We start from the raw sequence: 27,006 nt of genomic DNA on the forward strand, positions 1-27,006 counted from the left end.
ATTTTACAATTTTTCAAGATGCATTATTAGAACTTACCTCTGCTTTTTGTCCTCCACGAAAGCTTATGCCATCAGAGATACATGACTGGAACTCTGCAATGGTGTAGTATTCCACTTCCACAGAGGGTGGCTCTGGTGGTTTGGGCAACTGAAAACCCTATTGAAAAGAGACAGGTTTTTTTTCAATTAAACCAAAGTAACAGTGGGCTGAACACCAGTATGAAAAATATTTACCTCTATTCACTAAAACTCTTCCTTATTCTGGTGCTGCTTCCTAATGATAACTTCCAAATTCTCCAGTGTGGAAACTGATGTATTGAGATCAGCCACAAAAGAGAAGTCTTTCAAAATAGGCACTGTTTCTGCCGCCTTCACCAGCTATTAAAACTGTGATAATCTGTACTTGAACAATAAAACATTTTACTGATGGGCCATAAAGAATGAGCTGCCTTTCCAGTCACAGTAACAACAGGCCTTTTACTCTGAGATTTTGTCCAGACTGACTCAGTTCTGGATGGCTTGCCACAACTGTAGAAACTTGCATTCCAACAGACCTGTACATATATTCTGCCTGTCATCAAATACCCTACCTTAAAACGTAATGCTAATAAATAACTGCTTTTAATCAGCTGCTGGATTGTTAAACAATCTGAAATATTCAGTGATATGAGCTAAAGGGCATCTGTTATAGCAAGAAACAAGTATAATATCACAGGTATCTAATGAGAAGCTTTGCTCAGCTAAAGTGATAAGAGAAAGGAAGGACTTTACTGTAGGATCAAAAGATTCCAGTTCCTTCCCATATCAGAGACCCAGAATCTCCACTCTATCCCCACAGAATCTGCATTTTAATTGCACAGAGGAGGAGCAGGGCATTACTATTCACAGCCATTCTGGAAGCATACCAAACTCCTCTAAAAGCTAATTGCCTTTAAGGTGTCACATTTTAGAGATTTCTCAATTATTTTTGAGGTGATAAATGAGATAAGTGTCCTTTCAAAAATTTAATTATAGAAGGCTTTTCAGCTTAGCACCTCACTCAATACAGAACAAGCAGATGATGGTGAAGCTTCACAGCCCCTGCACTTCACTGCCTATGGTTCTAACACAAGAGTTATGTCAGTATGTCAGGGTTTCTTGAACATGGGTCAGACCTGCCACAGAGACCCAGGACAACCAGACATGAAAGGATCCTAAGCCATTGATGGGAGAAAGAAAAATTGCACTCTGTGCCTTATTGATGTGCTCCCTCATTTCTAAGATATCCTCATTCTAACTAACAAGCTATGTTTCATCAGGCACAGCATGTGGCATTTCACAGAGAATGCATCACAGCACCTTAGGAACCATGTCTAACATTGCTATAATTGGATGTTTCTGCACTATAAATGCTGAAATACAGCAGAAGTGCAGCATAATAAAATGCCTTCAGATAATAGGATGATTTGGATTAAATGAAGATAATTGGAAACAGCAGACATCTTCAGAGTTACACATATACTATCACTGTTACTTTTAGCATGAGATTAAGTGGAGTAGTCTTGCCAAAACAAGGTCTAAATTAAAATAATGCAAAGAGAAATGGGAAGAAAATGCTAGTACGCTATTAATCTAGTTAGTTAAGGAGTATCTCAGATGATAGAGAAGTTAAAAGTCACATACTGCTCATAAAGAGTACAGAAAAGATTAAACTGCCTAATTATAAAAAAGTAATTAGCATGACTTTTGTGCAAATAGATTACTAAATAGTTCCTATCTGAAGATTACAGTCCTAATCTCAGACTGGTCCAAACTTCCAAAATTCTAGCCTTGAGAATAAACCATCATGTGAGGTCACACATCCTTCCATAAGATACCAGGTCATTTTAAGCATACACAAGAGTGAAACTTAGCCACATCAAAGATGGCAGCAGTGGAAGGAGCGGAGACATTCCCGGTTGTTAAAAACAACAGAAGGCCAAAAGATCCAGTCTGTGGTCAACACATGCAGAAGAACTTTGGACCTTCTGAGTCAACCAAATGGGCTACAGTGCTCATTCACAGAACACAGTGGCTTTTACGATGTTCTCCCTCCAGTTCAAAACCTGCTTAGCTAGGACAGTATTTTGAAAAACAGGAATCCCCAGTTAAAGTTAGGATGTCCAGATGTCTGCTCAATTCTTAAACAATAAAATGAACAGGCATGCAAATAAAGGAATTCTCAGCTAACCCCCCACCTTGTACAGCCACAGGAAGTCTCATAAAGCACCCACACACCTACTCTCCCTGATAATATATACCATAAAACAATACAAACCAGACTGGATTCTCTTCGGGGGGGCGGCCTTGTTCTTAGATTTGGAGAACCTGAGAAGAAAGAGAGAGGAGAGGGTTTATTTAACTTCATTAAGTACAGTTAAACACATTCTTCTGCAGCTCTCTGTTGTTACATAGATTGAGAATATGTGAAGTCAGTATTTGCAATATTGAAGGCACCTCTATGAAACAAGATAGGAAGTTATGAGGGTATATTAGAAATACCAAGGCAGCTTAGCTATTCAGCTCAGCCAGCATATTTAAGAGGAAATCACTGCCAGAAAGTAGTCGATTGTATTTTCTGTTGGAACTGACCAGATCTATTGGAGATTGGCCAGCAAAGAATTGGCTTAATACACAGTTTTCCGCTAGCAGTAAAAATAATCCACTAAATTAATAACAGTCACACTGTCCTCTATCATATTACCTTGTCATTCCTCACACAGAGTAGTGTTATCATCTGCATTTTGCAGATGAAGTAGTAAAAACATTATAGCAACATGCCCCCAGAAAAGAGCAGAACAAATGCAAGAGAAGACTTAGGTGGTGTCCTTGACTTTAAAACACTGGCACAGCATTCACAGTATTGAGGTGGGGTAATTTTGGAGCCTGCAAAGGGAAAAAAATCTCTTCTGGGGAAAAAAAACACAAAACAAACAACAAAAAAGCAAAAGCATACTGCCTAAGATAAAGAAGAACCAGCCAGTCCTGGATAAAGTGAGTTAAATTTTATCACTGCGAATGAAGGACTGGGGTCTCTGCTGCAGATCCACAGAGAATGAAAAGATCTGCTTATGTGGACTTAGCTATAAGGCCAGGGTGCATGAAACCTTAGCTGACAGGCAGTGCCAGTCCTGAAAGGCAGAAAACAAGGATTCATTGAATGTCAGTGGAAATACAGGCTACTTTAATGCCTTACTTATTTGAGCTCTTTGTGGTGCTATCCTTGCTATTGCTGGGGATCCCTGGGCCAGTTTGGAAGCATGCTTGTCTGGGGTCATCATAGCATTGCCATTAGAGTCATTGCACAGGATGGGCAAACTGATTTCCTTCTTGGTGATATGAGTTTCTGAAGTCTCATTTTCTGATTGAGTTTCCTTGTCAGTGGATGATTTTTTGTTCAGCAGGTTACTGATTTCCATGATATTTCCTATGATTTCCACTGGCCCAGTTAAGTTCTTTTTCCTTGATGGAAGATCATCTTTAGCCTTCTTCAGATATGAAGCTGGGGCCCAGCCCTCTTTGCCTAGGTATCTGCAGATGGAAAAGGAAACATCTTCACATCAAACCATCCTTCTCAAGCATTTCAGGTGTAATCGCTAAGGATAAAGCGATGGATGCTAAAATAAAACAAAATTTCTGGTTATCTGATAAGCTAATTTTTAAAAAAAATTTTACTTAGTCTCCATTTATTACTTATTAATTAGGCATCTCAGTCAGCAGTGAAATATGAACTGTTGTTAAAAGCCACTTCTCATGCTAAAGAAAGTCCTTCTGCATACAGTTACTCACAAGGCAAAGGGCTTCACCAGGTTGTTATGCCATGTTTAGACAGTACTGCAAACTCAGTCTTTTCCCATATAGCAAAAAAAGCAAATGAGTAAAATATTTAAGTTTTAATACTTCCTGTGGCAACTCGAAATGGAAAAGGGCTAAAATAAGAGTGTACAGAGCCCAGTATGTCTGCAATTTAGAAGGTACTCACACAAGCCTCTCCCTTTGCAATTATAAAAATAAACACTTCCCCCCTTCCAACTCTCAATCCTGTATGATCATCTTCTCCTATTAAGAATATGGGACTCCTAAACCACAGCAGCTTCCTCTAGCACTGCAAAGTCGAGAAACAATTTGACTAAGGAAAAAATGGCTTTGATGGAGACTTATTTGCCTGAACAAGCTAGGGGCTATTTGAAGAAATAAACTGGGAAATCTGAACAGACACCTGAATCCAGTACACGTTCCCAGAGCACCAGCCTGAGGTGCTCATACTGCACTTCAAACTGAAGTCATTCTCCCACAGCTGGGCTTTTGGGAAGATGGTTTTTATAACTCCTGCCATTCCTAACTCCTCAGCAGGGATTGCAGATTACAATCAGACTCCAGGGAGGACCACGTGAAGGAACTCTGCTTTCCCTAATGAAACCCTAACTTGCTACAGAGTGAGTCACTCAAACCTTTCTGTCTTTAATCTCTCAAGATATCCAAAGCAAGCGCTTGAGCTGTAAGTGGGAAAGCAGGCATCATTAAAATCCTGGTGTTCAGGAAATCTGCAGGAAATATAAAAGTTAGAACAGTAGGACTCTAAAGCTAATGAAAATTGAGACTCATTAGGTAGTAGAGAAAGGAGCCAGGGGCAGTGGGGAAATAACAGATAATCATTCTCTGGGAACTGAGCACCTTTGTCATGCCAACACTTGGATTCTGAGATTTCTGCATCAGGGCACACCTGGGGCTCATTCACCAAATCCAGACACTCAAGACTGTGACAGGAGGGGAGGACAGGAAAATGCAATGCAGGATGGAGTGTAGGCTTGCTTCCCTAGGCTTCTTCCTTACTCTTCCTGTACCAAACCAAATATAACTGCTGTACTTCTAGTAATGACCCCAAAGACCCTTCTGTCCAAAATCTTGCCATTTCCTCCCATCTAGATTAGGCAGAACACTCAAGATGGTGTTTCTCTCTACATACTTACTGTCTATCACAGATGAAGGCAAAGATACAGGATTTCCCCTATTAAGAGAGTTTAGTGACAAGTTTTTCCAAAGATTCTGGTGTCAAAGCAAAGCATCCCAAAGACTCTGAGCTTTGTTTACCACATGGAGACTAACAAGTTACAAAATGGCAATGGCTTGGTTTGACTTCCAACAAATATATAGCATACAGCCACTGATATTATGTCAGGTCACAATTTGGATCTATTTAGTCCTGTCCCCTTTAAAGCTTTTCTGATAAGCCTCTAATCAAGACAAAATAAGGAAAAGAAAAAAAGGCCTCAATATGTGCCATGTCCCCTGTGTCAAGGCATATCTCATTTTCCAGCCCTGAAGACTTTTGGCTTCATCTGCTTTTGCAGTAGATGGCCCTTTTGCAGAGCTATTGACCAGTGCATTCTACTGCTTGTACATCAGGGACTTTTTTTAAAGGATGTTTATAACTTCACCTGACCTGGAGATGTAAAGTTTTCATCTGTGAGAAAGCCACATTGACCAAAGCACTTCCAAAGGTTACTTTCAATAGAGTTTGATTGTGCAAAATCAGCATGAAAGAACAGTTTACATCCATCTTAGTTAGTGGGGGACTTAACATGTTTAGGATCAGAAAGGCAGCCACAAGCAGGTTCTGTACTAGCTCCTTAGTTCTCCTGCCAACTGTATGTATTTGGAGCAGCCCATATTACCCTGCTGCTTCAGACACCTCTGATCTCATAGTTTTCCCCCAATGAACAGTAGCAGCAATAGCTGGATACTTAATAACTCTGGGCAACTTAGCCTCAGCAGAGAGGCTGTTGCTGGTTATTTCTTCCTGTAAGTGAGTAAATTCAACCTGAAGTTAATGCTGAGCAGTAGCTGCCAGCAACTGCCAGTTTATTTGTGCAACTTCACTAATAAAAGCTACTTATGTAAGTCAAACAGGCTTGCCTTTAATCCTTGAATTTGGCAATGCCAAAGCCCTTTACAAACCTTACTTTAGAAGATGCAACTTGATCTCCCCATTTTAGAGGAGAAAGAACTAAGGTAGCTGCTATTAAGCTTCAGAGAAGTCTTGAACTGGTAGTGACATTTATTTCACATCTAAGGTTTGAACCAGAAGTATACCTCCTTCATTTATACTCACAATGTACTAGAGACATTCCAAACCCCATCCTAGATTCCTCTTCATTTCAGTGCCACTAACACCACCCAACTACACTTTATCAGGTGAGCTCAGGCTCAGAACAAACCACAACATGAAGCAGGCAAATAAAAACTTTTGTTAGCACACAGATCCAAAAAGCACACAGATCCACTCAATTCAGTAGAACAGTAAGGTCAGAGCCTTCCTTTCACCTCTCCAGAGTCCATTAAAAAAGAAAAAAAAAATACATAATGCACACACAGCAAAATAATGGAAGACAATAACATTGCCTCTAGCTTCTACAGCATTGAAGGAGGGTTGCAGAAATTATTGTAGTGATCTGGTTCCTTGGTTATTCTAACACCCTCCCTGTTTAATATTACATGAAGGAAAAAATGGATTCAAACCATAGGAATGTTAAAAAAAAAAAAAAAAAAAAAAAAGTCAGAACTGCCTCTGTGAGTCTGAGAGTCACATCTGCTTTCCAGCTCCAGAGCACTGGAATTACTCCAGAGGGAAGCAAACTAGGGGCGAAAAAAGGGAAAAGAAAAAAAAAAAAAGAAAAGAAAGAAAAAAAAAAGAAAAAAAAGAAAAAAAGAAAAAAAGAAAAAAAAAAAGACAGGAAATGAGGATCAGTACATGGCCAGGAATTTGGAGAAATTACATATTTAAGGTGGAACAACCTAATGCATTTAAGGTGGATTCCATTAGCGAGCTGCTGGATTTGGTTTTTTTATATACACTGGTGTGTGTGTTTGGTATCTGTCACTGAACCTGTTGGACAACAAAGCAACAGGATCTTCTTGCTACAAGGCTACAGAATCTTCTTGATCTCTCTCCCCTCACACTGTTCACAAGCAGTTGCTCCTTTTAAGGCAGCCAACACTCAGAACAGCATATTGCTGCAGAATACGAATCCTTCTCCAAGTATCATCCAATAGTATTCAGAGAAGTTTAAGTCTCATAAATAGTAGAAGAAACCAGAGATCAGCTACCAAAGCTGTAAAGGACCAGCTTGTCAAGGTGGATCACAGCATCAACATTTGCCAAAATATTGCTCGTGGAAAACTGCCCAACTGTTTCTAAGAGCAGCTTAATCCTCAAGCAATACTGCAGCATAGTACTCCAGAGCAGCAGAGAGGATGACAGCTGACATCAGACACAGTTGTGACACACACGAAGAACACCTAAACCACCCTTCAACAAGAAGTTGGGTTTGCTGAAGTCAAAATGGGGTGCCTGTCCTTCCAGTATGTCACCATGAAGGAACAACTCAAGCCACTACAGCAAGCATCACTGTCACCAGAATGCAATTCTTCTGTATAGAACAATGTGTGTTTTGGGTTGGTCTGAAGGTGTGTATGAGGAAATGGGGAAAAAAAGAAATTCTGGTTACAGTAGAACTGTTAATACAGTAAAGGGAAACCTACACTGGTAATAAGGCTTCGTTTCAGAAGGAGAATACAATAAAAACACTAAACATGTCTTGCAATGGTTCTCCCCTCAGAAAACTGATGTGCTCTTGATTTCTCAGTCTGCAACTTTCTGTTCTACTCCTGTGAATGACTAAAGGAGAAAAAAATGTGACCTGACCAAAAGCAGGCATTTTTTTAGGTCCTCCTATCTAGAGAGCCTTCTGGGCTCCATTGCTATCTTTATTAGCTTATTCCCTCTAAGGAAGCATTAGGGAGAAGAAAAAAAAAACTAAACAGTTTTCTAAGTAAGGGACTTCAAGAAAAACAACAACAGTGCTTCAGTCAGCATTTTCATAGCCTGCATTCATAGCGGATAAATCAAGCAAAATTCGAACAAAAGCAAAATGGCTTGGGGAGGGAAAGGGGGGAAAGTCATCACTATAATTACATGCTCAATGGAAAAAAAGATGACTAGATGAAAAGATGTTCTATGCTGGATGACAGATAAACTCCACTTTCCAGCTACCTGTTATATCACCTCTTGTTTGAAGGGAAATGGGATGTCACAGTACTTCTGGATTCACACAGACACAAAACAAATCCTGATGCATGAGGGTAATTTCACCTGCCCTTGGAATCCAGTCCCTTGACATTAGGAATAGCTAATGTAGACAGGCAGAAATCAGTCAAATTAGTTGAAACCATAACAAATTTGGAAAAGGGCTACTGCCAGACAGACTGATCTCTTTATCCCTGAAAACAACTATCTGCCCCACACAGCTCAATGAATCCTAATCAGCATTGTTATAACTAGATTTAAATATGTTGCAGAGTAGCTCTTATACTGGAAGAACATTACAATTGCACATAACAGAAAGCCTTGTTAGGTCTCAGAGATCTTAACCCAGATAAAGGCTTTTAACTTGAAAGAAAGAAATAAAATAATTTACAAGTTCAGGAATTTCCCCATTCAAATTGTCCACAGCTTTTAGCAGACACTGTTTGTTACTTTAATCACCATTGTACTGTCTTAGCCTTTTCTTTAAATTTTTTCAAGAAGCATTATAAACAATTTCGGCTTTCCTGCCCCTCTAAGGAATTATTTAAATGCTAACACATGAAGTGAATAATCAGAAAAGTTCATTGTCACAGGTTCTGCAGCAATCTGGCTGCATGGTGTCTTTACCTTATGTACCACCATCCTTCCAGGTTCTTTTGGATGACCTCCACGGTGACCCCTTTTTCGAACCCAATCTCATCCTTCCCCTGGCTGGCGTATGGCTGGATAGTGACATATTTCTCTTCTAGTGAGGGGAGAAAAGGCAACATCAGTTAGGGTCAGAATCAGTCCAGCTGTTTTTCTGTTCTGCTTGCTTTTAAACTGTTTTGCAGTGATTACGTGGGGCCATTACAAAAGGCGGAGCCCTGCTCAGGGGCCCACTGATCATTTATGCTGACGACATGATAGATAATCAGCCCCTTGCCACTACCCTGCTGCTGATAATCACCAAGTGGTTCCATGCCAAAAATGACTAAAGTCTCCAGAGAGCTTCCCCCCTTCTTCCTGCCACCCCCCCCACCCCCACCCTTCTCCCCTCCCCTCCCCTCCCCCCCCCTCCAAGTTGCTCAAGTGGGTAATGGAGAGGATTTGAAACTGGACTTCACTCCCATACTGTAACTTGACAGAATCAACCCAGCTGCCAAATCAGCCAAGCGTCACCGCGGGAGCTCCAGCCAGTTGGCTCCTTTGAACACGCACATGGCTGCACAAAGCATTGTGTTACTGAAACCTGAGCCCTGCATCCTGAAAGGGACCCATCCTTCCCAACTCTGAGTGGTTGGCTCATCAGACTCTTTTCCTTGCACCTCTCAACCACTGTGTGTCTACAGCAATGAGCTTGAAACATCATTTAAAAACTGACAAAAGAATGCAAGCATTTTGCATTTGACTGGAGACCATGCAGCATCTTGCTTTCATGGGCCATTAAGTGTTTTGCAAACATACTTTTGCTAGACCTCACTCCTGAGAAATACATGGGTGGCAGTAGACAGGGAGGGCCAGAACATAAGATAAATTCTTCAAAAGCACAGGCTAGATTTCGAGTATGGTGTTTGAGCCAGAAACTTAGCATCCCTATCAATCTCCATCAGCTATCCCCTTCCCAGCTGGGCAGGGGTGAGTAGACTTGGTGAGAGCAAGGCAATGAGCAAAGCAGAACAGACAGTCTCATTATCTTCCTCCATCCACCAGGAGCCATTTACTGTAGCATTTCCACCACACTCAGGGTCAACCTTTCCCTCAGTTAGTTTCAAAATCACAACTGGCATTCAAAGCGTGAACTACCAGCCTTACTCTGCAGCAGCAGACAGAAAATGTTCCCAGACCCTTCTCCTGAACCCAAGCTCCAGTGCATGTAACAGCACGAATTTCTGTAGCTGGAACAAAGGCAGGGAAGGCAAGCAATGAACCACACCCCAACTAGCCTTCCTAGCACTTTCTACTGGCAGTCGCAACAAGGCACGGCCAAGAACAAATCCAAATTATCAGTCCACAGGAACAGGCAGGAAATGAAGTGCATCCAGAGATCTTGATCACTGCAAAACAAAGAAGCTATGGAAAGGTTGCAGCAACTTGAGGGAAGCACTCTTTTGGAGAGAGTGAAACAGACAACCATCTGTTGGGTTTTGTGGCTCAACTGCAATTTGTTGCTGGGTGAAATACGCAAACTTTAAAGAAATAAAAAAACATCACCAAACCTACTGAGACAAAGTAAGAGGTAATACCTCACAAAGGGGGGAAAATACGTTGGCAGAGCATCTGATGGCAGAAAATTCAACAAAGCTACATTTCTGAAGTCAAGTTTCCTCCACAGATTGCTTTGGATCCTTCTTACTCTGAGGGGGTAGAATCTATCAAAACCTTTTCCTACTCTCTCCTGCTCTCACTTTAGGAATGCTGCTTTTTTTTTTTTTTTTTTTTTTTAAAATCACTGTTAAGGAACTCTAGCTAGTTTGTAATTAGCATCACCAGGATACAATCCTTTACCTACAGAAATATTCCACTACACGGCTGGGCCTGGCAAACAAATGAATCTGGCTAATGAAACCCAGATTCAGAGTCTCAGGTCTGTTTTGCTAGCTGCATTTCTGCTCTGTGCAGTAAAGGTGGACTAACTTTTCCTCTGTTTCAAGTGGCTGCTGCTGAAGTTACGTGTCCAGTTTCACTGAACGCAAATCCCCAAGCACTAAACTGAAGTGCTGCCTGGGCAGCTAGAGTTTACGCCTGAGATGAGAGGGCACAGGGAAAGTTCAGGTATGCAGAGCTGCAGCACTGTTGAGATACCAATTGCTTCAGACACTTCCTAGGATGTTTCTAAAACATTAATAAGGAGCTAAGCCATGTGTCTGCTGAGCACTGGAAGAAGGCCCTGCTTTGTCCTTCCCCTAAACCAAAGCTGCTTTATATCTCAGGCTGAGTTCACCCTTGCTACAGCAAGTTTCTCTGTTTATCTGTTTTTCCTTCCCATAAACAGCAATTCCTTCTGCAGCTAAAGGCAGCTATTCAGCTCCTTTTGCTGAGCAGTGTTGTCTCACTCTTCAAGGATGTGACCTCCATCCTTCTGCAGAGGACAAGGTAGGGGGCCACAAGTGAGGTTCTCACTTCTGGATTTCAACAGAGCTTTCCAAACTCCTACTCCAGAAGGACTCTGTGTAAAGAATTGAGAGTGTGGCCATCAATCAACTACAACAGCATTTTTAAATCTGATCGTTCAATGAAAATGAAAGTTTGGGGTGAGGGAGTAACTAGACTACTAGACTAGAATACTAGACTAGAATACAATCAAGTTCCAAATATTAGATCCCTTCATTTCCCACACAAACCTACTCTCTCCCTTCCACATATAGATGAGCAGCTTTCCAGGCAAGCTTTTCAGAGATGCCGCTGTCCTAGCCTGTGCAGGAGTACCTGTGTTGCTTAGATTTTCAGTCTTATGGCTTTCAATTCGAGACTACTGGTCTTGGAGGGTATCTTTCAGATGATTCCTCCCTACACAGATGGAGCGAAGAGACTGAAAGGAAGTAGGAAGGGAAAAGAAAAAAATGTCTTCCATGAAGCAAGACAACCAAAAGCGTTAAAATTTCACTTGGAAAAGAGGGCCCCCACAATGTTTTTGTTTAGCAGCTCTATTTTTAAGCCTACAGATCAAAACCAGGAAGCTACCATTACAATTTCTCCTTGCAAAGTGCTTTCACAGCAAAAATGACAGCCATTTCCAAGATTACAGACACTTGGTTTCTTTCAGTGGTGCAGGGAATACCACAAACATACATGAGGTTTGTAACTTAAACAGTGTTCTGGAGCTATGGGCCCTCCTGCAACAAAAATCTAATTCTGTTTTGCTTCTCAAAGACTATCTCTAGCCAGTGGATGTTTCATATAAACCAAGAATTGCTGGAGGAAGCAGTGGAGCTTTCAGTATATGTGTCACTTAAGAGGATTAATGTAGCATTCAAAAGATCAGATTTCTATTCAAAGTCTTTAAGAGAAGGTATTTGACACTTCATGAGCAATACATATTGTTACTGGACAGACAGTATAGATGAATGGTTTCATGAGAGAATCAACATAGCATCAGCCAGCAGAAAGACACTGCTCTGAGTTACACTGACAAATCTGAAATACCATGCTGGTTTCATTCAGATACCATGACAGGAAATGGTATAAAACAACAGTCAGTTAATAATCCCAGACATACCAAAATTGTATGCCCAGATCTACAGAGAATATGAAAGTGTTTAATTTTGATTCATGGAGTTTTGACTTAACAATTACCAGCGAAAAAAAAAAAATGCAAACACAAGTATAATTTGTATTTCCCAGCTGCAGCTTCCATTGCTGAGGTCACCACTGAGGTCAAGTGGGCAGCACTGACTTTACTAACTACATTCAACAGCTAAAAGGCTGCACATTGGAAATAATGGGATGAGAGTCCTAGTCCCCTTCAAGACCATCTGAAAATGGCACAAAGGCACCTCTGTTCTTAATGTGTGGCACCCAGAGATCTGTTACTGGTTCAATTAGCCAACTTCTTTTACATTTCTTAACTTCTAATTTGCAGGTCAAAGATACCTCCCTCTCTGAAATGAAGGAGGTAACTCTATTGGGAATTCAGCTGCACAAGTAAATCTGAAGAAGGCATGCACGAAGAAGCTAAGTCTTTTTGGCAAAGAGCTATAAGTCTGTCACATAATTCATTATCCAACTGCAACATACATAGGTTGGAAGGAAAGGAATACTATGTGCCGTTCTCCCCTCTCCCTGGATATAGACACTATTTAAAACATGCACAATAAGAATTTCTGTACTGTTTGGACTACCAAACTCATACCATCCACTGCAGCTGTCCTCTGCCCAGCCCTCCCAGACACCCTGGCAGCCCAGTGCTCAGCCCACTAGTTATTCCAAAACCTCACTTCCGTATCAATCTTTCTCCTCCTTCCTTTTCTTCTCCTGAGGGAAAGGCAGGATTCACATTAATTCTGGTTCTATCTAGAGCCTCCTGAAGAAGGATAGTTGAGGCTTGAGGCCATGATACAAACACCCATCTGTATCACTAGAAAAACAGTGTGGACAGCAGTTCCTATGTCCTTATAACAGCCCACAATACGATAGAGAGGGCTTTTTCTAGCAACTGAAATTTCCCTCTAGCAATCAGACCAGAGGTTGCTGCAGTCCAGTTGAGATATGCATATACACAGGACAAAGCACTTGAGCTGTACAATGCCCTGCATTACACCTGTGTATTCCGTGTGGTTTGTACAGACACACACAACCATTCTATTTTCAGCAGACCCAGTACAAGGGAGCCAGTTGCTCCTTCCCAAGCCACCGACACCTAATGGCCTTCCATTTGGAGGAAGAAAAAAAAGGCAAACCATCAACACAACCATTTGCTATCCCCTCCAGCAACATAACAGTGCTCTGGCAAGCTGAGCCTCTCCTATACCCAAGCAGCAATAGCTTTAAAACTAAAAACCTGCACACCTAGTTCTGCAACAACTGAGACCATTCCCTTCTCCTTACTTTGTCTTGCCTTGTACTGGCCATCTCTCCTTGAACAGCTCATGACTCAGTTGTGAGATGGACTTAAAGCTAACCTGACCAAGGAGAAGTTAGTACTGACACTAAGTGTGGCTTGGTTCACTGTGGATTTGCACATGTGTAAATGAGAAGGGAAGGTGCTAGGAAAGCGTGACTGATCCTTTTGGTGGTGGCAGCACAAACTCTGTGTAAAACTTTGCACTAAAACAGACCAGTTTCAGTGCAGCTTCACTAAATTTTGAGGAAAGACTCCTATTTCTGAGACTGCTGGAAGCAGAATTAAGGCAATCCACATGAAATTTGATCTAAAGCCAGTCTAGAAAAATTTAAGAGGGCTCACACATCTTCTGTAACCTATTTTAAGTTGGAAACGTATTTTAAGTCCCATCACACTCCCTTTAACCAGAATATTCCCAAACAGATTTTCTTTAGTTTCACCTGATATATTCCTGTCTGCTAGTAAAAGGGGAATCTCAAAGAATTTTTAGGCAGTGGGCATAGCATTTCACCTATGAGGTGACCCATTAAACCAGACCTACCACAGGAAGAACCTCACAACAGCTAAGATGAAGCTCCATGCATTCCTGATTGCACCTAAATTGTCTGGCAGACCAAGACACGGAACTTGACAGCCCATGAGGCTCCTTCCAATCCCATCTGTTAAACCAGAATTTCAGATTTTACACGTGTGCTTGTGCACACACACACACTACACGTTTAAGTTATGAGGTGTCTTGGGATGGCAACTTGGTCCCTCTTCTGGCTGTCTGGATTTATACTTACTGTCAGGTCAAGGAAAGCAGACCCATGGTTTTACTGCTCAAGTTGTAACACAGACCTTTGGTAGCGCTTTCCAAATCTTCCTTATTCAATCCTCCCGATTTCCTTGGCATTGGCTACTTCAGATTCTTCCTAGTCTATCACCAAGGTAACAGTTGCTTTCTTCAACATCTTCAAAATCCTCTATCACTGCTGCACCTCACCTCTACAAGCCCTGATCTAGCCCTTTGATGTCTTCCGCACAGCCACTACAGTCACCTCCTGTCTCCTTTGCTCCCTTCCCAGCCTTTCAGCACATTGCTCTTGGCACAGCAGCACTCTGGTACTCTGGAGACAGTCTCCTACCAAGTGTACTCCCCATTGCAGTTGCCTCATCTTAAATTTTCGAGCCTGTGTGCTGTGCCTTGCTTTAATACCCTCCTACACACTCTCACATATTCTGTTCGTCTATTTCCACTCCTCCAAATCCACTCTTTTTCCACTCAGCTCCATGCCTTTCTTGCAAGTCTCCATGCCTCATCATCCTGAGCAGGCTCCTCCTGACAGTATCAAATAACCTAAAACTTTCAAAATCCTTCCTAAAACAAGCCTTACCTATCCTGATTTCCTGCCTTGCCAAACAAGCTTACTTTTAGTCCTCCGCTAGAAGGTTTTTAAAAGACCAAATAAATATCACTTTCCACTGTGAAAAACTTTTCGGTCCTAATAAGATGCATGACAAATTGCCACTTGCTCAGGCTCCTTTGATGCACAAATCTCCTTCCCTTTGTTTAGGCTGTAACTATTTGGGACAGGAGCCTTGCCTTTAAGCAGCTAAAATACCATGTACGTTTCCAGTCCTGCATAATCAGTCTCGTCTCTCCCAGGCAAATGGCCAGCACTCATACATTTCTGCCTTCAAGTTCTGAGCACCCCGTTTCACATACCTCTCCTTCACCTATATTTCGTAAGTTTTCTTCTGCCTCCATAAATAAGTGTGGAAGTTATCTGCAGCACTTCATGAGCCAGCCAAGTAAGGCAGTAATTTCCTTTGCTCAGCTGGTGTTTGTACATGCCCCCAACTTTCTGTGACCCTATCTTTGTTTGAAATGCCAGTAGAAGAGGGGACAGGGGGGAACTGGGCTCAAAATTAGCCAATTAATGATTTCTCAGCAAAATGCAACAGCCTCAACCCTACATCTTCCAAACCACAGAAATTTTTTTTTTCAAAATACTTTCCTTTCAATCAGCACTCTGTGCTTGCCCTCCCCCACTCCTACGCTCCACCCCTCACCCCTGTTGTCAGACCTGCTTCTGGAAAAAGCCTTGCTGTTCCAGAAAGAGATGTATTAATTCAACACGAAGTTTGTTTTACTTGTCTAAATATTCAGCAGAGAAAACAATTGTCCACAGTTACCAAATGTGTTCGTCTGCAGACGCGAGCTCTTCAGCCTTTGTTCCTTTTCTCCCCAACCTCCTTCTTTTGTTTTTGTTAAAACCAGAAAATGCCATGCCAGCAGATAGAAAAGAGCAACAACTCTTCTTCTAAACAGTTCTGTATTGCATATGGTCTTTCTTCTACCAGCAAGGGGCAACAAACGTTTACTACTTTCCTTGGAGAACAGACAAGGCAGGGGGGCAGAGGGAAAAACCAAAACAAACCAAGTCTAAAGCTGCTGTCACTATGTTGTTAACATGAATAACTGTAACAGGACTTTCCTGCATTGTAATAGTTCCAATTGAAAGTGTTGGGCACAAAACCAATGCAGCAATAACTTTTGTCAAGTATCTCCATTTAAAACAGGCAAAGCCTGATTTTCACCAATCAAACTGTAAATAGCACAAATAACTTCTCATGAATTTAGCCTGTAAACAATCTTAAGTCATCTTCCAGGGGAAGTTCTAAATAAATGCATGCATAGGATAAGCATTTTACCTGGTACAAGAGAACATGAACTCTGCAGCTTGCAGGTCTAACAAATGTCAGGATTGAGGAAAACTACATTCAGGCTTCTCCTCACAATTCATATCTGTATTATTGGAGTTTTGTAAAGTATAGACAAAAATTTAGAAAATGGTCCACATTTAAAAACATTTACCATTCTTAAAAAAAAAAAAAAAAACAAAAATCAAAAGACCCACAAACAAAGAAAAGCAGCTCTGCAGCTACATAAGAAACACAAATCTCTTGATTTGGGCACACTATGGATCATTTTAAAGATAAAAGTTCAGCAACAAATGTCATCTGTTTCTTGTTGCAGAAACAGACTACAGCTGTTCTCTTTGTGTATTTTTTTTTTTCAGCCTTAAAATATTCAATAATTTGTCTGTCATGTTTCTTACTCACAGACATGGTAACATTGCTCCCATATATATGAAGTGAAGGGATGCTCAGCCTCTTCAAGTGGCTTTCGAGAGGGTAGAAATAAATAAGCCATATGTTACCTCTGGTAAGTCTCCCCATTAGGCAGTCTGTACCAGAAGCAAACACCCTTCTCCTCTCTGCACTCAGGCTTTTCCAGTATTTTCAGTATCTAAGTCACTTAGAAAATCCTGGCCTTGAGAAGCAAGGCTTAATTCCTTTAGTTCTTGCTTTAAGTGGTTTTATTATAGACCTAATCAGTAACAATACTTATTAGTGGCACCCAAACATAAATATAAAGGGAAGCATCCTTTGCAACTTGCTTTTAAACTCCAGTGAACTCTTGGAGCTAACCCTTCCAACAGCAGGGATTATCTCAAGCAGAATGTCTCTGGGAGGGAAGAATTTCAGCCAAAATATTTAATTGAATTTATTTCCAAGAAAGAGGCCATGTGGGGGAGGGGAAGATGTTTTGCTTGTGTTGAACAACTCTGGTGACCTCCTGTTTGAGCAGCTCTAGTTCTGTGCTTTGGAGCAGGGACTTGAAGGTTGGCGGGGGGTGGGGGGTGTGCGTGTGTACACTTCATGCATTCCGTCATTTCAGTGCAAACCCACCCAAATTTGGCCTTGTTAGAAGACTTTTGGAATGGGCGGGAAAGAAGGGAGAAAAAAAAATAAATCTCTCCTGACCTCACATAAACTGAGATCTGTTAGAAAGCAGTGGGCCAGACACCCAAGAAGACTCTTAGTTTCAACAATTGCAGTTTGGAAGGGGCAGATGTCCATACAGGCTGCAGCTATGCCAAATATTGAAGACACAGTCTCCAACCTGTCCCCAGGTATTCATATAACTTTCTTTACTTCCAATGAGTCTGCTCTTGTAAAAGCTGCTGCCTAAACTACTGTTTTAGATAACATTAAGCTACTTATTCTCAGTCAGCCTGACTAGCTGTTGCTAAAATGCCTTAGAGAGAGCTTATAGATACAGCTCAGCCATGGTGTCCCAAACCTTGAGATGCTACAGTTTCTGAACACTGAGATTTAGTATGAGATAAAACAAATACTCTCCCAACACACTCAAAACCCCAGCATTGCTTTGGCTTAATGTGGAGAAACTGTTATGAAATGAGAGAAAGACAGGGATGGAAGAGGCTATGGGAGCCTATGGTGTGGAAGACTGCCAGGGAAGACACTGTGACACTAGTTAGAGGACACGTGTGGAGAAGATGCAAACAGTGAGCATAAGAGTTCAAGAGGGAAAACCTATGAATGCAGCTTAGGTCACCAATTGAATATGCTAAGGGACTTATGCAAGCTTAATATTTTATGGAGGGTTTTTTGCAATGTTGTATGAATATGAAAGGATATGTTTGTAAACAAATAGTTTAAAAAACTGATTCACAGAAATTCTCCCAGTTAAATTGCCAAGTGATATCTGCAGGAGTTTAACAATGCAAAATAAGTAGCTCCCAAAGCTTTGGGGTACAGAAATAAGTACAACTTCTTTTTCACAAGCCAGCACAAGACAGCATATGTGCTTATGGGTGAGGTTTTTTTGCTGCCTTCAGGGTCTATTTGGTGGCTAAAAAGCAAGACCTTATCTTCTGCAGTAGCTGCAGTGTCAATCTACACTAGAAAGAACTCATGTTATTTTCATTTCCTCGATAATGTTTTGAGTCAAAGGCAAAAGATCACTGAAAAGTTCTATGTGCTTGACACACACAGGTCTGCACACAGAAATCCACACACCAAATTCAGAAGATAAATTTGCTACCTAAAAAGTACATTCTCTCTCTAGTAGGAAAAGGCACCTTTTCCTCAAGTGGGAAGCTTCTGCTTACATTTGGTTCACTCCCCTCAGTAAGGTTGTCTGAAAGTTACACAGAAGTGCAAATGCTGCTTCCCCCCACCCCCTTCCCTTTTCAAGTTCAAGTACTGCATCAGACAAGCTTTCAAGAAGGGGATGAAAAGGGGCACCTTCACTCTGGGAAAGATGATTCTCATGCATGCTTGGTTTGGAAGATTCCACAGACTTTACCCAAAGGCAGCTTCAAAACACAGGGTGTTCCCCTCCAACACCACCCTGCTCCCTGTCAAACCAGCAAAGCCCAAAGTGAAAACACAACCAATGTGAGCTTCTCCAGGCAGCTCAAGGAGTCAAGCTGCAGAGTTAATCTTGGTTATTAGCCTCCAGGTCTTAGGGTGCCTAACCCTGGCTCCCAGACACCCTCAAGCTGTCATGTACAAAATCTACATCTGAACTCCGGAGCTTTGGCCTCTTTCTGTCAGAGTGCCAAAGGTGCTAACCCCAGTGCACAAGAGCTGAAGCTGCAGTGAGGTTTTTGATGCACTCTTAGGGTCTGGTGCCACAGGGAGCTATTAATTCACCTCGACTCTGCTGCCTGTTGACTATCCCGCCCAGTGTCCATCGCCGGTCCAGGCGTCTCAGGTGAGCCTTGCGCCGCTTAGAAACTAGTTTGGAACATGGATGGAAACAAAACAAAACAAAAAAACAAACAAAAAAATATGATGGGAGGGTGAGGAATAAACAAAATAGACAAAACATGGTCTTTACAAGCACTGGTCTTGTTATCAGGAATGGGTTAGGTTAGGTGGGATGCAGAAAGTTTGTTTTAGTACAATGGAACAAGTTAGCTTCTTGAGCCTGTGCAACATTAATCATCTAGGACTGTCACAAATTGCCACCATTGCCATTAGCTTTCCTTAAAAAATACACAAATCCATACACACACCTCGAAACAAAGTGTACAACTGAGGACCATTTGTCCAAGTAGGCTGCAGGTATAGTGACAGATGTCCCTGTCCATTCAAGGGAGCTGGAACTAGATGATCTTTTGAGGTTTCTTCCAGCCCAAACCAGTCCATGGTTCTATGACAGATCAGCATCATTGCTGTTTCATTTCCTAGTTAGGCTCCATGATCTTTGGAGAACTCAGTCTATTACATGACAGCAAACCCAACATGGTTCTAAACCTTCTAAAAAATTCTCACTTAAAGAAAAATCTAGGAGAAAAAAAAAAAAAAAGAGAAAGAGTAAAAGCAGCTTCTCTTGTAACAGCAGCACTCAGAACCCAAGTAAAAAGTGTCTGTTGTCTCCTTACTTGCAACATGTGACTCACAATCACTGCCACACCTAATTCTCATGATACAAATTTCTAACATATTGATTACAAATAGAAAGAAAAACTTAATCATGCAGTTACTGAGCAGGCTCAAGAAGCTAACAGGACAGACCTGAGAATTACACACTGAAACAATAATTTATGCTTAAAATAAACAAAAAAAGACACTTATGAAAATGGTATTGTGAGAGCAGCTGTGCACAGAGGACACCACTTCTTTTTTGGTTCGCATACATAGAACTGTACTTGGTTCCTTCTGCTTGTGAAAGTGTGAATGACACAGAAAACCTCGGACTGGCACAAGAAACAGGCACTTTCCTATTTCCATTCAAGGGCTTCCATGCAGTTTGGCAACTGCTGGCAAGATGCTTAAAGCTGCAACAAACCTAAAGCTGTAGCTAAGATTCAAACACAACCATTTGGTTAGTGAGTCTGTTCATGTACACCCATTTGGGGAGTGTACCCGTATGAAACCAGACATCATTGCTTTCCATAACTATGTTCTGTAGACAGGCACAAGAAAATCATTTGAATGGGGAATGAATAGCTTAAAAAGTTTTTTTAAAAAATAGATAACATCCTTAAAACATGGTGTTTCCCTTTTTGCCTTTCATATCTCTCAGGGGCTTAGACCAGACTTCTGCAATTCACTCTTCTCAGTTTCTGCTTTGCTTAATGTCTAAACCTTCCCTAGTCACCCTAAGTGAAGGTATGATGAGTGGTGTTGAATAGACACAGTATCTAGTCTGTGGTACTCTGTACTTTCCCTTTGATCCTATATGGGTCAAAGAAGAGAAGAACCATTAATTCTCAGAGGAGCTGGATTTCAAGTTTATAGATCACTGTGGTTTTGGCTAAAGGAACTCAGCGATCCTCTTGGTAGCCCATGGTGGCAAACCAGACTACTTGTCTTCCTTCCTTACATAGCAGTGTTTTTCTTGCCAATTGGTTTAACCTGGTGGCTTTCTCCAATATCAACAGGACATTTAGACTGCTGGTTACACACACTACACAAGAGGCAACATGGGACACCTCACTAGATGTATAGATTATAGCAGAGAGAAGCTAAAGCTAAATTCATAGTAAAGGCTACCAGCAATAGGAAGTTTCTATACAAAAACGAAGGAATTGAAAGACATTGAAATTACAGGTTTGTAGGAAAGTAGGGTGTGAAGGGAAGAGAAGCTTGCTTCAGGTGTCAGCACAGAGCTGTCACCCACAGCTCCTAGCTCACACCAAGGGTTCAGAGGATTCAACCATCCAGGAGCACCCCTTGAACACAGTGGGTCACACACATCCACCACACCATGTCCTCCTCATAACATATGACTATTCTCAATAATAGCCATTTTATATCAATAATATACTTTTATATGAGTAACTTTTCTCCTCAACAATTCTGAATTTTGCCGTTTGATCCCAGACTTGGACTTGGCTGGTCATGCCACAGTTAGTCATCAGAAAGGTTATTTATCAACAAGTATCTAAGCCTTTCCAGAGACCATTTAAAGATATTTAGTATAACAGCTCCAGTGGCTGCAAATATTTCTTAAGATGACTTTCTCAGTGTTTTCCAAGCCTTGTAAGATGGTGCTGGTCTAAATACAGGCCCAGGTAGCAGTCAACTGTCTGCTTTTGTCCAGACAAAAGATGTTGAGCAGGCTCAGACACAAGGAGGAAACACTCTTGCCTTTCTCAAGGAACAAACTATTTAAACAGAGACACATGGAAATATGTAGAGGCAGAATTACTAGTAAGTTGCATTCAGCAACTCCTTATCTTTACAAAGGCCTGCCACAGGACAGCAGACCTCTGGGTCTGCCTGACTCGCAGACTTTTTGCAGCTCCACTGCAAATGGAGAGGGCAAAGAGGCTAACACAGAAAGCTCTGTACACTACTGTTTTACCCTTTCAAAGTAGGCAGAACACAGATTGCACAGCTGCTGGAAGTCAACATCTTCAGGAGTCAGTCTGAAACTTGTATGAACTCTAAATCCAGGGGCTAGGGCTCTTAATCCACTTAAAGGGCCTTCCTCCTCAGTTATATTGAAGCCCTTTTCTCCTGCCTTCTGAAAGTTTGCAGTTTTCTGTGTAAGGATATTCACTTCTATACACTTTCCTTTAAAACAGTGAATTTGAGTTCATTCTTCTCTTCTGGAATAACCATTCAGAGAAGAGTAGCCCAAGAAGAACCGGAGGGAGGACAAACAAAGAACAAAATAATTCTAAGCTTATGTGAGCTACTGAAAACCAAGCAAAAGCTGAGGCACATCAAAGCAGCTGTGGAGGTAATGCAGTTAGATTTGTCACTGAGATGGAAGAACAGAAAGGGAATAACAGTCTCAGGTTTCAGTGTATCTGGATTTGGAGTAAGACAGGGAGCCTGATTGCTGACAATGGCTGAGGAGAGCAGTGTAATCAACTAAAGAGAGGAAAAAGATAAAGGAACATTTGATGGATTTTTCCATTACCTAGGAAAGACTGCTGTGTGGCAACAGCCTTGTGCAGAGTACACTACAGAGGTCAATGTGAGAGATGAAGGAGAGCTTGAAGTGAAAGCAGTTTAAACAATAAGGCTCTCAAGTATGTATCATACTTAAGAGTCAGGAAAAGGAAGGAAGCTACAGACCAACAGACAAAGCATTCTTCAACTCTTTCAGAACAAAGCAGTGAGTTTTTGTTCTTTTCTAATAGTGAAACTTTTGCATCTGCTAAGATGTTGCATCATTCCAGACTGGTTCCTGGCCTGTCAGTCTACAGCCAGTCTGTCTCTAAACCCTAAGTGACCCAGGATATGGGTAGCTCTGAGCAGGGAAAAATGAGTTACAGAGCCAAAGATTTCAATAAGCCACAGATGTCGCCCTTGAGGCGCAGCACAAAGTTATGTTTTGCCTGTGTACTATTTTAATGGGCAGATGGTCACCCAGACACATCTCTTAAGACTCCCTCCTGTGCTAAAGAAAGGTCAGATGAGTTTCCACATACGTTTTACATAAGTGTTGTATCAAGAGCACCTAGAAATTTAGTAAAATATTTGTTGCAACGGAGCAAATCATAATAAAAGTGTCCTGTGTACACAGTTGCTACATGAGAAGTCCAATAAGATGTGGTTAGTCTTTCATAATGGAACAGAGGAATATGTGAGGTTATGCTATTCCATTTCTGGAATCTGAATCAAGCAGCTTTAGTCAAAAAAACAGTGCAGCTAAATACATATGCATGACAAATGGCATCTCAACTTTAATAAAATGAGACCACATCAAATAAAATTACCTTTCCACACAATCCCAGACCACAGCAAACAGCAGTGAAACTAATTTCAAGGATTAATTTTTTTTTTAAAATTGTAACGAGAAGCAACTATTAAAGTTAAAAATCACTTCTTTTAATGGCTTGTGGCTCTAACAAGCGTATTATTCAAAGTAAAAGATCTCACTTGTATAATTTCTGCAAACAAGCCATGCAAGTTCTCTCCTTTTATGGACATGAGAGTCCAAGACCTCCACCAGAGAATACTGCTTGGACTTGCACATCAGGTTTTTGTATGCTTTTTAAAGGATAGCTAAATGCGCATGATTTCAGCTTTTGAACCTTTTATCACCCTGAGAGCCCAAGTGGGTCACAAAGGCACTGATTATAGGCACAGTACTTCAGTTTCTTCTTCAATAATTTATTCACTGACCCAAGATGGAAGAAGATATTACTGAACTGGATTAACAGCAAGAATTTTCCATTTTCCTGTGTGTTTGAGTGTGTGTGTGTGTGTGCGTGTGTGCATGTGTGTGTGTGTGTGTGCGTGTGTGCATGCGTGAAAACAAAGGAAGCAAATGCCAGTTTTCCCCTTGATAACAAAAAGTTTTCAATACCTTCCCCAAGTTTGGATGTGTTGATGTCAGAGTCATCTCTGGTTCCATTTTGGGATTCCAGGTATGTAGCAGGGACCCAGCCCTGCTCCTCTGCTGTGCTCACAAACCACCAACCTACAAAAAGAAGCAAAAGAAGTTGCTCAGTCAACATTAAGAGGAACAAGAACAGCAAGCTGCTACCAAGAAGGCAGCATAGATTCAGCAGCTTCAGTGCAGGTCCGAGCTATTCTGCATCCTCTTAGATGGAGAGGGGCCTTAGTCCTACTATACCATTTCTATCAGATACTCTCACAGAAGCAAAAGAGTATGAAGGCAGGCCACATGTAAAAAAGGGTTACAATGGAGCAGGCATCAGTTTAAGAAAACTGAGGTCTATCATTGACAGCTCCAAATTGAGTTCTCCAATTCAGCTTCTCAAAGCAAGCCTTGCAACACTGCATCTAGAGTTTTAAACCACTTTGTATGTATATGTGAATGTGTTTGAAATAACATAAAAGTTTCACAAATCCTAATATGAGGTATCACAGAAGATGGAAAATAGGAAGGACTTCAGTACAAGGGCACAGATTTCAGAATAGGATACAGAATAATTAATCTTTCTAGAGCACTCATCACCACAGCTGGTGTTCAACAAACATGACCAGAACTCAGTGCACTGGGAAGCTGAAAGGTACTGTACCAAACAGAAGACAGACAGACAAACAGAAACATTACTTCAGGCCATTGCTACCTGCTATTTGCCTTCCCACCTGAACTTCCAAGTTTCTATCTATCTATAAAACTGTTAAGTATTCACAAACTATACAGATATAATCTTCAAGTCCAATCCATGGATGAATGAATGAAATTATAGGTAAGCCATGTTTAGGTGAGATGAATCCCAGCCATAATTATCTTTGCCTCTTTTTCTTGCTTGGCTATATCAATTTACTGAATCCTTCACTGGTTTTGATATAGACTTGCTCATCCAAAAGCTTGCTGCTCTCAGATATGAGCACAACTTAGATTCAGCCCCATTCAGGTAAAGTCAGAGTTGAGATACAGGACAACAGAAAGCAAAGCAGATAATTTCTGTTTCCACTATGGTTTTCTACAATCTCCCAGTATCCTCCAAAAATGCAAGTTGTTTTGCCAGGACAAAGCAAACTGTTGTTCAACACCAGTCTTTCAGCCTCACCAGAGGGAGCTGAGAAAATACCTATTTCTGTACATGTATCTCAAAAGAGTTTACAGACTGTAATGGCTGTCATGAAACCAACATTTGTTACAGGAGACACCCAATCCTGCCTGCAATGAGCAGAGGCAGGGATGACCCTGTTTGATTTGTAAACAGATGAGGCACAAGAATTGGTTAATTCATGGTGGGGCACAGCCCCAAGTTGTGTGACTGCCACGCAGCGCTCCCACAGCCAGCAGACTGCAGCCATGGGCCTGACAAGGGGAAGGGAGCTGCCATGTAACACGCACATTCCTTTAAAATAACACAAAAAACCCAGCTGAAACAATGCTCAAGTGTTCATCCTAAGAGTCACCCAAGTTTGTCCCAAGTCCTGTCACGGAAGGTTTTACCAGAGGGCAGTAGTTACAAATGCTCATTTTTAGCCCTGGGGCCTGCAGCAGGCAGACAATGGACCCCAAGCAACAAACCCCTCACTTGCCTCCACACAGCTGCTAGGTAGCTCTATTTATTTACTCTCAAAACTCAGACACAGCTTTCCATTTTCTAGCCCAGCAGAGGTTTGGAAACTTTGCTTCACAAGACTCATGGTAGGAAAGTTTAAATTTAGTTATTCCTCCTCAGCAGGAGGTGGCTTCTCCTGCCATGAAGCCCACAGCAGCAAACACGCAGGATCTGCCAGACCATTTCAGAAACACATCTTCATGGTTGTTCCTTATTTCACTTGTAAGGTATTGACATGGGTAGCAAGCACAGTTTAACATACAGTTATAATTAGGCACAAATTGCGAGGAGCTTGCTTTCAGCTGATATCAATTAGATTGGAATAATTTATATAAACGCAGAAAGAAATGAAATACAATTTCAAAAAAGGACTTGCCTACACTTGAAGTGTGTGCTTGGGCCAAAATCAAACCATGGTTAAACTTTCTTTGGAAAGCCTTGATGCTAACCCACTGCTAGCCCATTTTGCAATAAACCTCCTCAGGTTTGGCTCACTGAGCTGCACCGTGGCCTTGGATCTGAGTTTAAGCCCCTGTGTTTGGAGCCATGAGGTAGCTAAGTCTTCATCCATCTAAACAGGGTCCCTGCTAAAAGACAACTCCTTGCCCCCCTACCTGGGCATCCATACACATGCCTCCCCTGTATCACTGTGCCTCCCTGCTGATATCCCCAGCCCCTGAAAGGCCTCTGCAGGGAGACCTCAAGACTTCCCTGATGTTATGAACAGCTTGTATGTACCACTTCGAGGTCAAGTCACATTTGAGGTAGGTCACAGTCAAGTAACTCAACCAAATCTATTGCAACATGCAGACAGAGCATGCAACAGTTAAAGTTGCAGGTTTTATGCTGCTTTGATTTTTCAAGCCATCACTAAGATTAAAACTTATCATCTCCACAGAGCTAGTGAAAACTATAATTTCTTTTGAAACAACTCCTCTATAAACAATGTGCAAAGATACAGTATAAATGAAAAACCTACACAACTACTAAGATAAACAGCCTCTGTCCAGGTTCAGAAAAAATATCTCCCCTCTGCAACTCTCCCATTTCAAACTTGCTTCTCAGAGAAGCTTTAATGCAGGTTCATTGGAATAGCATATCCACAGAAAAAAAAGTTTTACTTAAACAGCCCAAACAACTAAGAAGCCTGAGAAACTTCCAGCAGCAAAGTCAAAAACGGATGTTGACAGTCAAGACGTGAAAGGTCTAGAAGTGGCTGAACAGACATTGCAGAGGCAGTCCACTCCTTATGAGGAGAAAATCTGAATTATGATGGCACATCTAAGCCATAACCCTACAGAAAGGAAATTACAGCATAGCACAAGAATTGACAGACTCCTAGCAGAAAATGGCTGAAGTGCAGACAAGTTCCACAATGGAGTCCTTACATGACAGCCATGAACAGCAGAACTCTGCCCAGCTGATCATGAAGTACTTGCTTTGCACCATCCTCTCATTAGAAGCAATAGGGAAGCTGCCATTTGGTCCCCCATCCCTTTCCCTCTATCTTTCCCAGAGGTTCATGGTCTATAGATGAACTAGCCAGA

At 41.5% G+C, this 27,006-nt stretch overlaps 1 protein-coding gene across 2 annotated transcripts in view; it reads right to left on the reverse strand.

Annotated features, from left to right (window-relative positions):
- Positions 1 to 27,006, reverse strand: part of SH3PXD2A (SH3 and PX domains 2A) — a 61,507-nt gene that overhangs the window by 2,549 nt on the left and 31,952 nt on the right. For both annotated transcript variants that reach the window (XM_030453649.1, XM_030453648.1), the window contains 6 exons: positions 23,779 to 23,892; positions 19,158 to 19,241; positions 8,732 to 8,849; positions 3,215 to 3,549; positions 2,297 to 2,346; positions 38 to 157 (listed from right to left, as the gene is read on the reverse strand). In XM_030453649.1, the coding sequence (XP_030309509.1) occupies positions 38 to 157; positions 2,297 to 2,346; positions 3,215 to 3,549; positions 8,732 to 8,849; positions 19,158 to 19,241; positions 23,779 to 23,892 (821 nt within the window). The remainder of the gene's footprint in view (positions 1 to 37; positions 158 to 2,296; positions 2,347 to 3,214; positions 3,550 to 8,731; positions 8,850 to 19,157; positions 19,242 to 23,778; positions 23,893 to 27,006) is intronic.

Source organism: Calypte anna, chromosome 6, assembly GCF_003957555.1.
Source record: "Calypte anna isolate BGI_N300 chromosome 6, bCalAnn1_v1.p, whole genome shotgun sequence".
Taxonomy (NCBI): Eukaryota; Metazoa; Chordata; class Aves; order Apodiformes; family Trochilidae; genus Calypte; species Calypte anna.